The sequence below is a fragment of the Corythoichthys intestinalis genome, chromosome 7 (assembly GCF_030265065.1).
Source record: "Corythoichthys intestinalis isolate RoL2023-P3 chromosome 7, ASM3026506v1, whole genome shotgun sequence".
NCBI lineage: Eukaryota > Metazoa > Chordata > Actinopteri > Syngnathiformes > Syngnathidae > Corythoichthys > Corythoichthys intestinalis.
Genome location: NC_080401.1, coordinates 36,177,690 through 36,190,597, shown reverse-complemented (window position 1 = coordinate 36,190,597; position 12,908 = coordinate 36,177,690). Strand labels below are relative to the sequence as shown.

General features: G+C 37.6%; 1 protein-coding gene across 3 annotated transcripts in view; it reads left to right on the top strand.

The window, feature by feature from the left end:
• Positions 1-12,908, top strand: part of lhx4 (LIM homeobox 4) — a 46,342-nt gene that overhangs the window by 17,166 nt on the left and 16,268 nt on the right. For all 3 annotated transcript variants that reach the window (XM_057841561.1, XM_057841562.1, XM_057841560.1), the window contains one exon: positions 11,435-11,637. In XM_057841561.1, the coding sequence (XP_057697544.1) occupies positions 11,435-11,637 (203 nt within the window). The remainder of the gene's footprint in view (positions 1-11,434; positions 11,638-12,908) is intronic.

Here is a 12,908-nt window from a genome sequence, read left to right as displayed (position 1 = left end):
GTTCCACAGCCTGAAAACCTACGCTAAATCCCTAATAGATACTGCTGGTACAATTGCAAATAGCAATTACACAGAGCAAAGCAAAGAAATTATTTTTAAAAATTGGAATAATAATTAGGGTTGTTCCGATCATGTTTTTTTGCTCCCGATTCAATCCCAATCGTTTTAGTTTGAGTATCTGTCGATCCCGATATTTCCCGATCCGATTGCTTTTTTTTTTTTTTTTTGCTCCCAATTTAATTCCAATCATTCCCGATAATTTTTCCCGATCATATACATTTTGGCAATGCATTAAGAAAAAAATGAATAAAACTCGGACGAATATATACATTCAACATACAGTACATATGTACTGTATTTGTTTATTATGACAATAAATCCTCAAGATGGCATTTACATTATTAACATTCTTTCTGTGAGAGGAATCCACGGATAGAAAGACTTGTAATTCTTAAAGGATAAATGTGACTTTGTATATTGTGACTAAATATTGCCATCTAGTGTATTTGTTGAGCTTTCAGTAAATGATACTGTAGCCATTTAACGTCTGCCCAAATGCATGATGGGAACTGCAACCATGACTGTTCGTCGTGGTACCAATTGATATATCTTCTCTGCGTTGGGAACTAACATATAAGAAAAAGATCAACTACTACCTTTCTTCCCCACATTGCTTCCCACGATTATTCTAATCGTTGGGAGAGGGATTGTAAGGCTTTAGCCATTTAAAAAAAGGTTCCAAAGGCTGCCAAAATTCACTCTACTCATTTTACGCTGCCTTTTAGCTCTATATACTGTATAGGTAAAACGGCGCCATTATAGATTGAACGCGACAATGCGTGAGTAGGTCGTGCAGCGCATGCGTTAATTGCGTTAAATATTGTAACGTGATATATTTATTCTCGTCGTTAACGCAATAAATTTGATAACCCTACCTTAAGCTTAAACTAAAGACTCTAGAAGAGTGTAACACATTATGTCTGTAACGTTAAATACAATTAGAAAACGATGTAATTAAAAAAAAAAAAAAGGATTAAAAAAAGGCATGTCCGATATTTTTTTGCCGATTCCGATACTTTGAAAATGACGTGATGCCGATCGATCGGGACATCTCTAGTAATAATACCCGTAATAATGTAACGAATAGAGTTCTAATGTGGCGAATGTGTTTTGCGTGGTGTACCTGAACGCACCGCGTGGCTGACGTGCAGAGAGAGAGAGAGGTGAAATCGGGGCCGGATGTATGGGGGGGCCAGAGTGGGCACGGCCCACCCAGACGTGAGTCGTGCCCACCCAATCAAAATGACGGTGCTCTGTTATGCATAAAAGATTGATGGGTTTTGTGATTGAATACCTGAGTTTCTTTTACGTCTTATTAGCATCATCTAGTGGACGCCTTAATTTACTGCATCTCATGCGCACTTTATTTGAATGAAACTGCAACACGGAAGGGACGTTGTTCAGTAGAGAATCAGACAACGACGGCCGCAGCTGCAGTCAGTTCCCACTGACTCTGTGACCACTTTGCCTTGAATTTGAAGTTGCATCGCCGGTATTTATTGTTTAAATGTGTTTAAAAACGTAAATATGTGAATTGTGTGTACTTCAGTGCAAAAAAAGTGAGACAGATTCACTTAGCATGAAACTTGTGATATGCTAATTACCCACGAGTTAGAGGGTCGGCAAAACGCGTCTCGGGCGCTCTGCTAATTGTTTATTCATATTTTCATATGCAGTTTGCTACAGATAGTGCAGTACATATGCGATTTCATATATTGTGCATATTTTGTGTTGAGGTGGTTGCAGCTCAACGTTGCATTCGTAGTATGAATTGACGGAGAATAAGTTGTCTTTTTGCCAAAACTTGGCGTGTTTAATTTCCACTGACATGCGGATACATCCTCTCTCATTGCTGTCTTCACAGGCAAGCCCACAATTCTTCATGAGGTAGTTGTAGATGTTTCCGAACTCCACTGCAGACAATTCCTATGGATTGTTTATCCAGCTATCAGCTGTGACTTTGTATGGGCAGATTTGCAGGCCAATACACGCTAATTTTAAGTAGTATTGCCTCCTCGCGTCTGTCGGCATTGACTCGTGATAATAATAAGTCATGTTTAAGACGTTTTTATGAAAAAAGACGCAAAACACAGCTGAAAATTATGAATTTCAGACAGCGTTTGTCTACGGCTGTTTACCTGTTCGTGCCCCCATCTCAAAATGGCGACACATTGCCATGCGAGATGACGTCATCATAACATCATGCCGACAGCGAAAATAAGTAGATAGATGAAGGAAAAAAAAATAAAAAATTAATGCAGCCTCAGCGGGACACAAGCCAGTGTCCTACTTGCGCCGGTCCCAAACCCAGAGAAATGCAGAGGGTAAAAAAAAAAAAAAAGCCTGCATTGTGGGTGCCCCCTCAAGTTTTCTTAGTGCCCACTCTGGTGGGTCAACCTAGATCCGGGCCTGGGTGAAATAGTTCTTACTTTCACTTTTCATGTTCTGTAGCGTCAGCTGTGGCGGATAGTTGGTGTGTTGCGTTGCACAAGTTCTAGAAATAAATTATTAAAAACCTGATGAAGCGGTCGATTTCTTTGGCAATGTTACCATAATATTAATTGTCACTTTAACTTATAAAGACTGGAAAATGGACCCGTTGAGATCATTGACAGTTTACGGCCGTATTGACGAGCCAGTTCACTGTCGCGCACACCACACACATATTTTTCTATCATTTCCATCTTCATTTCAATGGTAAGAGTTACCTTTTTCCCTTTTTCTTCACCACCTCCACTAACATTCTTGAAACCCATGTTGATTTCTCTCCTTGCGTCCGTCGTGCGGGAAAACAAATAAACTGCGGCGCTGTCATAGATTGTCGTGTTTCGAGCACGTCGTCGGATGTAGAAACAGATGGCGACTCAAATTTTATGTCGGATGTCGAAAAGATCGTGTGTCGAATCAATCGTATGTCGAGGTAACACTGTATTCTTATTTTTAAAAAAATATTTTTAGTTTTTTTGTCTCGTCATGTTCGCAACTCTCAAAAGTCAGTCTGTTCTCGTTCTCGGTAAGTTCTGGTCTTGGCCCTTGGATAGTGTTGTCATGAACATAATACTTGTACTGCTCTTTCAAACTGAATAACGGGTGATTTTTGTTGTTGTTGTTGTTTTTTTTTTAGTAATTTACACTTAAAAGTATTTGCGGTAGCATAAAGTGTCCCAAATGATTTGACTTAATTTGAAAAGAAAATATGTTTGAAACTACTACAACGGAATTGTGCTGCTTAGGTGTTGGACATCTTAGGTTTTATTAAATCAAATATAAAGGAGAAATTCAAAGATTTGTTGATTTTGTGACCGATTTCATAAGTATTCAATATGTGTGCCGCCTATGCACACGTCAAGTCGGGATTCATGTTTTTGCCAAACAAGCAGCCTTCCCGTTAAATTTTTTTATGCAATTGGAGGTAAAATTAAGTTTTCTTGTTGGTGAAATTTTCGCCTAATTTTGCATTTGTTTGAGCAGACTCAAAATGACTTGAGTCAATGCCATTTCTGAACCTTACAAGACCTATGAATTGAAATTCAAATGAAACTTATGAATTATTCATTCATTTTCTCTACTGCTCATCCTCTCATCAAAGTCTCGTGTGCGTGGGACGGGGGGGTGCTGGAGCCTAGCCCAGCTAACTATGGGCATGGTCAGAGGTGGGGAGTAACGCGTTATATGTACTCTGTCACATTTAATTGAGTAATTTTTTGAGAAAAAATGTAATTCTAAGAGTAGTTTTATCAAGCTATACTTTTTTACTTTTACTTGAGTAGATTTGTGAAGAAAAAACGCTACTCTTACTCCGCTATTCTGGGCTACGCAAGAGTCGTTACATTTCTCCTCTTCATCCTACATATTAGATTTTTTTTTTTTTTTTTTATTGCTAGAGATGCCAAGAGTAGCTCTACCAATTTCACCAATGAGACGTCGCAACAATAACCACATGACTCCATTATACCAATCAGACGCAAGCTTGTCGTTATATGATCATGCCAGCCTGTTCAATCATGTGGCGTCTTTAAAGCACCCTAAAAAAAAAGAATTACTAAAAAAAAAAAAAAAAAAAAAATTTTTTTTGACATGGAGTGCTGCCCTCAACATCACTCGAAAGCGTGGATTTTAACCTCTCTCCCAGTTTTTATTTGGTGCCGATTGACCACGGAAAAACAGAGATATGATCCTTTTAATTTCATAATAGTAACTGGGAAGGAACTATTCACTATTCAAACTAGGAACGATTTTCTCCACTAGAGGGCACTCATGCTCATTGGATGAATAATGCTTTGTTACTGTCATTTTATTCGGGGGGCGAAATTCAAATTTTTTTTTTTCTTTTTTTGATGTGGTTGTGTATTGGGTTATTGTACAGTATTATTATAACAACAGTTCATATAGATAACTGTGTTGAGAAAAAAATACCGTTGTTTGAAAAAAAAAAAAAAAAATCAAACAAAAATGTAAGCAGTTACTCACTATGTTACTAATTACTTGAGTATTCTTTTTACCAAATGGTTTTACTCTTTACTTTTACTTGGGTAATATTATTTTGAAGTAACGCTACTCTTGAGTAAAATTTTTGGCTACTCTACCCACCTCTGGGCAGGGTTAACTGCTTGCCAGCCAATCGCAGGGCACATAGAAGACCTAAGGACACTTAAAAGTGTTAAATCAGCCTACCATTCATGTTTTGGGGATTTTGGAGGTAGCCGGAGCAACCCCACGCAGGCATAAGGAGAACATGCAAATTCAACATGCACAGGAAGGCCGGAGCCCGAATTGAACACTTGATCTCAGAACTGTGAGGCACTCATGCTGTCTGGAATGAAATATAATTTATTGAATGCGTCTTTCAACGTTGAAAATTTTGAGGATACTACAACAACAATTATTGAAATAATTGGCCTGTGAAATTATGTCAATTTTTGGGAGACACCCTGCATCTAGATGTTTTAGATAACAGTAGTGGTGGATTAAGTACTCACTTTTTTTCCCTTTTTTTTTTACTTAAAGTAACGCTAGGATATTTTTCAACCTTTACAAAATATTTTCAGAACATTTTCCAATACATGTCGACTGACAACTAGTTGAATGACACCTCTTTCATATCTTGAGGTGGTCTGTATCGCTTTCACCAGCACTAATTAACTTTGAGGGGGGTGGCAGGAACACTGCCACACACACACAAAAAAAACCTACAAATGTGCTGACTGCTTTACTGCATACATCACTTCACCCTTTTCCCATTCATTAAAAAGACGGGAGTCGATGCGAGCGCTTTCGGGTGAATTCTGCAAAGATGGCAGAGCAACAAAAGAGACAAAAAGTTTTAGTTGTATTGAGTTCATTTTTTCTACACTAATATATTAGTCAATTTTTTTTTTTTTTTATCCCAGACAATAGTTATAGGTAGTTTAAATACCTGACATGTTTCAGCGAACACTTCCACCTTCATCCTCTCATGAATTTATATTATTTATAATAATAATATTTTAATTTTTGCAGTGGGCTTTTACAATATTGTTTCCATTATGATTAAAGGATGTGAATGTTAAAACTGAGAATGAAAGGCTCCACATGCATAAAGGGAACATACACAGTGGGGCAAATTATTATTTAGTCAACCACTAATTGTGCAAGTTCTCCCACTTGAAAATATTAAGAGAGGCCTGTAATTGTCAACATGGGTAAACCTCAACCATGAGAGACAGAATGTGGGAAAAAAAACAGAAAATCACATTGTTTGATTTTTAAAGAATTTATTTGCAAATCATGGTGGAAAATAAGTATTTGGTCAATACCAAAAGTTCATCTCAATATTTTGTTATGTACCCTTTGTTGGCAATACCGGAGGCCAAATGTTTTCTGTAACTCTTCACAAGCTTTTCACACACTGTTGCTGGTATTTTGGCCCATTCCTCCATGCAGATCTCCTCTAGAGCAGTGATGTTTTGGGGCTGTCATTGGGCAACACGGACTTTCAACTTCCTCCACAGATTTTCTATGGGGTTGAGATCTGGAGACTGGCTAGGCCACTCCAGGACCTTGAAATGCTTCTTATGAAGCCACTCCTTTGTTGCCCTGGCTGCGTGTTTGGGATCATTGTCATGCTGAAAGACCCAGCCACGTCTCATCTTCAATGCCCTTGCTGATGTAAGGAGATTTTCACTTAAAATCTCTTGATACATGGCCCCATTCATTCTTTCCTTTACACAGATCAGTCGTCCTGGTCCCTTTGTAGAAAAAGCATGATGTTTCCACCCCCATGCTTCACAGTGGGTATGGTATAATTCAGTATTCTTTTTCCTCCAAACACGAGAACCTGTGTTTCTACCCAAAAGTTCTATTTTGGTTTCATCTGACCATTACACATTCTCCCAATCATCTTCTGGATCATCCAAATGCTCTCTAGCGAACCGCAGACGGGCCTGGACGTGTACTTTCTTCAGCAGGGGGACACGTCTGGCAGTGCAGGATTTGAGTCCCTGGCGGCGCATTGTGTTACTGATAGTAGCCTTTGTTACTGTGGTCCCAGCTCTCTGTAGGTCATTCACTAGGTTCCCCCCGTGTGTTTCTGGGATTTTTGCTCCCCGTTCTTGTTATCATTTTGACGCCACGGGGTGGGGAGGGAGTTGAAAGTCCGTGTTGCCCAACGACAGCTCCAAAACATTACTGCTTTAGAGATCTGCATAGAGGAATGGGCCAAAATACCAGCCAACAGTGTGTGAAAAGCTTGTGAAGAGTTACAGAAAATGTTTGGCCTCCGTTATTGCCAACAAAGGGTACATAACAAAGTATTGAGATGAACATTTGGTATAGACCAAATACTTCTTTTCCACCATGATTTGCAAATAAATTCTTAAAAAATCAAACAATGTGATTTTCTGTTTTTTTTCCCCCCACATTCTGTCTCTCATGGTTGAGGTTTACCCACGTTGACAATTACAGGCCTCTCTAATATTTTCAAGTGGGAGAACTTGCACAATTAGTGGTTGACTAAATACTTATTTGCCCCACTGTAAATGTGAGTAAGTAACACTATTCATTGTATTTAGCCTTGAAGCTTAGGACCTAGGCTTTATTATTCAAGCATCTAATGTTTCTAATACATCGATATCATCCCATAATAAGCAATCCAAATGGCAACAAGGGTGGAAAAGGTAATGGACAGCATGCTAGTCAGTTAGCCTGCTGTGTCCATAATTCTCGCGCTAGTCTTCCACTGCAATCAGGGGCACTGCCAGGGATTTTGGGCCCCATGAAAAGATATCGCTTTGGGCCCCACCACCAGTGCCGAGGGACACGCACACACATTTAGAGTATCAACTACGTAATTTCCTGCATTCTGGTGAATCTTTACACACTAATTTGTGCATTTTCTGCATTAATGTAAGATGAAAATATATTCATGTAAACATACAGCGTATAGAGCAATAATGAAGAGACTGATATCATCTATAAGAAATGTACTGAAGGCCATCTTTTACAATCTAAATATATGTTTATTAGAAATATTCTGAAAGCAAATACCATAATGAGTGACTTAGAAGAAATGTCTGTTGTAACTTACAATTTTAGTATCAAGTAAACATATAACAGTAAACAAATATACAGAAATAACAGTAAATAAAATACTCCAGTCCTCATTCTGTATTAGCAGCTTTAAACTACATTCAATTAATTTAATGTTGTGAATCAACCGTTGCAGTTGTTAAAATTGCTCTCGTTATTCCATAATTTCCCTTCTGTCTACTTTTGACATGTCAAAGTTTTAAAACGGTTTCATCATTTAAAGATAGATTCAAGACAAGATTTTGCCGATTTAAGAGTATTTTAGCTAAAAAGTTAATTAGGTTCGCAACAACAGAGCCTTCTCGAAAAGTCTACTGCTTTAAGATGGCGGCTGTTTACTAACGCCGGCAAGTCTGTCATTTCGCATCTCTGTTCAATAATACATGTTCTAACACAGCCCGTCATCTGTCATTTTGCATCCAGTTCTACATATGTATGATATCTACTGTAGTCGTATGTTTGTAGCAACTAGCCTGGGCTTTGTTTTTAGCCGCTGTCAGCCCGAGTCAGGTATGATTTTTTTTTTTTTTTTTTTTTTTTTTTTTTTTTAAATTAATCTAGCGGCATGAATTGAACATGATATTTACTCTCGGTCCGTTCCTCATTGCGTCCCAAAGACCGCGCTGTGTTTTACTTCCGCTTTATCTGGTATAATTCAATAATCGGAATTTGGATGTTTGTGAATCGTTCTCGATTCTTCCACGGCCGAATCGCGAATAATCTAAGAATCGGAAATTTCGCACGCCTCTAGTATACAGTATACAACTGTTTTAGTATGAAGAGATTGCTAAGGGTTTGCCTGTTTTACTGATTAAATGTAAGCTAAAAGTGGAGCAAACACTAGCTGGCAAACAATTACAGTATTTCATTATGGAGTAGGCTTAGCCTCATCTGGAAACTCGCGATCTCCACTATAGGCTACAGCTCTGAATCGAGGTCCCTTGTTAACAAACTAAATTCAATTGATGACAAGCTAAATTCAATAAATTCTTGACGAACTGGATTCAAGTCGAGTTTAAAAAAGAAAATTTCCACACGAACTTTCAACATTTGTAGGATACCAAAAAACGCCGTCATGATTTGGAATTCATGTTTTTGAATAGGTGAATGTCGCTCATTGAGGCCAGGAAAATCCTGTATTTCTTACGGAGTGAGCTGGGACCTCGTTTCGGAGCTAACAGGTTAATTTTCAGCACTACACTGACGCAAGACACCAACCTTCCTTTGTGAAGTACTTTGTCACATCCTGTTGGCCTTTTCTACCCATCTCCTGTTTTTCTTTCTTGCCTCTTTTGAAAACCCGGTTTTTGTTTTGAAAACATTTCTGTAGTACCGCGCGCCGCGCACTCCGAGTCATTGACTGGTGTTAATGCGCACCGCTGCTCCCGGTCTGATCGAAGGAAGGGCCACCCAAACCATTTAATGAAAATACGGGGGTTGGGGGGGTGGCTGGCAATACATATGCTTTCAGGGGTTTACTTTTTGCCAAAAACAAAACAAGAAAAAGAAACACTTCGTTTTATTCCTAATAAAATTATAATGAATAATATTTTAATTTGCAAACGATTACCTAATGTTCTAATTTTCTTTGTGGGCCCCCATTAGGGCATGGGCCCTTAGAATCAGTATCACTTTTCACCCCTATACGGTGCCCCTGACTGCAATGTATGTCTTTTTGTGGCTTTCAAGTAACTCATGGTGAGAGCATGAGAGAGCATAATTAAAGGCAGCATGATTTTAGCGAGGTATTATTGGGTACTTACCTTGTTTTGATCCAAAAACTCTATGTAGCATGTATCACCAAGTGTCTAGACACAGCTGTGAGTGGCCACAGCCGGACTTTGTGGGGATTTTATGGGTGAAACACAGTAATAGAACAAGTGTCGCGATGCACAAGTTGGAGATAACAAGGAGTGGTCGAGATTTTCTTTTTTCAAATATTTACCCTTTTAAACATTTTTTTCAATCTTTCTTTGTTTGGATCGATATTTATCATCCAAATTATCGGGGAAAATGTGACAGAAACAAAAAAATTACAATTAAGCGATAGTTATGAGGTAGATATCCGTGACTTATTTACAGACACCATTTTTTTCATTGTGAGATAATTTGTTTAAAAGTTTAAAATAAATGAGTGAATAAGTTTTTAAAGTTGTTTTTTCTAAACTAAATACTAGACATCAATTAATGATTCTAAGCTAAAAATTACTTACCTTCTTTTTATGGCTGGGTTGAAACAAAAGCGGTTGTGCAGTGTCTGTAAACGGGGGTCTCCAGGGTAAAATGGACAAATTAAAAATAGTCCGGGGGCTTAATGCGCCTTGAATCTGCTATGGCAGCATATAGACAGATCGTTCTATCAAACACCACAGTTCCACCATATATGTATACATTAGGGGTGTCAAACGATTAAAATTTTTAATCGAGTTAATTACAGCTTAAAAATTAATTAATCGTAATTAATCACAATCGCAATTTAAACCATCTATGAAATATGCAATATTTTTCTGTAAATTATTGTTGGAATGGAAAGATAAGACACAAGATGGATATATACATTCAACATACGGTACATAAGTACTGTATTTCCATATATTATAACAATAAATCACAACAAGATGGCATTACCATTATTAACATTCTGTTAAAGCGATCCATGGATAGAAAGACTTGTAGTTCTTAAAAGATAAATGTTAGTACAAGTTATAGAAATTTTATATTAAAACCCCTCTTAATGTTTTCGTTTTAATAAAATTTGTAAAATTTTCAATCAAAAAATAAACTAGTAGCCCGCCATTGTTGATGTCAATAATTACTTACATAATGCTCATGGGTGCTGAAGCCTATACAATCAGTCGCACACAAGCACAGTAGAGGGAGACAAAACTCTGAAAAACACAACAAGTACACATTTCATTGTGCTGTCATTTTAATATGTTTGAGCGGGGCGTTTGTGCGTTAATTGCGTCAAATATTTTAACGTGATTAATTAAAAAAATAAATTACCGCCCGTTAACGCGATAATTTTGACAGCCCTAATATACATACAGCTGTTTTGCCAGCATTTTTGTTTCTTTCTTAGATTATAAAATGCAAATGAAAATATTTTTAAAAAGTAAGAATATTTAATTTGAAGAGGCTCAAAAAGATTTGAACAGCTTTGAGGTCAACAAAGTCACGATGAATCTCCTACCAACATAGTTGTCGATTCATTTGCTAATCCATTAGTTTTCAATTCGTCGATCAATTGTGGCGCCCTTGTGGGCATAGAGCATAACATTACAAGTGAAAAAAATATATTGGCACATCTACTATTAAAGTGTTCAGGTGTACCTAATATTATGGCCTATGAGTATGTGTTTGTGTAGTCTTCACCTTGCTCTTTTAATGTCTGAGGCTGGCTGTTGTGATTTAAAGCCTCTCCTGAGTCAGTGTTTTATTGGTTGTCCTGAGGGTGTGTTTACCGGGAGGACCCTTCTCTTCCTCCTTTTCTCCTCTTCCTCCCCCCGTACTTCTTCTGCAAACACATAAACATACACACACAAGCACGCACGCACACACACTGGCCGCAGTGCATTGATCTTCTCCATCCATCAAGTTGCAGACAGGTCTATCGTTAACAGAAATGCATTCCAGTGCTGATTTTTTTTTTTTTTTTTTCTTCCTCGCTTCAACAGCTGGAGCTTCTATTAACAGGCACTGCGCCATCACTCTTGCCTGCAGTTGAGAGGAAAATACATACCGGAGCTGTCTAGGATGGGAAACTGCTTTAATCTTAGCTGATGTTCTTCTTTCTTTGTCCGTGCAGGCGCTTCGGAACAAAATGCGCGTCATGCCAACAGGGGATCCCTCCCACGCAGGTGGTGAGGAAGGCGCAGGACTTTGTGTATCACCTGCACTGCTTTGCCTGCATCATGTGCAGCAGGCAGCTGGCCACCGGGGATGAGTTCTACCTCATGGAGGATGGCAGGCTGGTGTGCAAGGTGGACTATGAGACGGCCAAGCAGAACGGTCAGTCTGCAAGTTAATGCTTTGGCCATTTTAAAAAGCTTTATTTTTTTAATTTATTTTCCTTTTTTGACCAGTAAGACACATATTAAGTAAGCACCACTTAAAGTTTCAAGGTTCTTAAGTTATTTATTTGGAGTATTTGTAATTCATCAAGTTAACACTGAGTTGTGCTTACTTGAATTTTGGGGCATACAGTAAATTATATTTCTGAGTAAGCAGTGCTTAAAAAGAGTTTTGTTAATTTAAAAAGTTGTGTGCACTTAATATGATAAGTCATGCTAACTTGGAATTTAAGTTTAGTGGTAACAGAAGCGGAATTAATGAATTTAAACTTAATAAAAACTTAAATAGACTGATTGACAAGTAACCAGTGTCGTTAATCTTACTTTAAAAAAGGAATTACCGTATTGGCCCGAATTTAAGGCCCTGATTATAAGACGAACCACTCTTTTTCAAGACTCAAGTTTGAAAAAAAAAAAGACATTTTGAACACCAAATCCATTTTTATACAGAAAATAATTACAGTACATCTGAAAAAAAAAAAAGATTATAACAATGTATTTGAGAGAAAAAGCATGTTATTTTGCCTCATTCAAATCTTAATATCTGAACATTTAAATATGTAAACTAAAGTGCAATCACATTCGTAAATGAATGGCTTCTGGTTTTTGAAATGTAAATGAACCAATCTATTGTGATAAAACAACAAACTTGCAAAAACTGTATTAACCATCAAAGTGAAGTCTAACTAACTGTAGCCTTGAAACAAATCTAAATAAGGAAAAGCATTGCAATAAAATAATGCAAACTGGTTAAACTTCAGAGGAGCGAAGATCTGTCATGACAGAACATCGCTTCAATGATATCTGGCGCCATCTATCGTCGTGAATGGGTATAATGTCTAGACCGCGAATATAAGATGACCCCCACTTTTTCCGTCTTATTTCAATGCAAAAAACACAGTATTATATTCGGGCCAATACGGTAGTCACAGTTACAAAATGCTTCTCCCTGAAGGTAATTGAGTTGTCATTGTAAGCGTAATTAGTTACTCAGAGAAATATCTGACGTTACTTTTCACATCAACATCTTTCACATCAACATTTTATAACATTTTTCACGTCATATATGTTTATATTAACTGATTGAATTGAACTGATTTTGTCATTCAAAAAAGAAAACCCCATAGGTCACACTTTTTACATTTTATGAACATTTCACCTTTATAAGAGTGTAATGCTATACAAACTTAAACTTTCAAATGCTGTGAG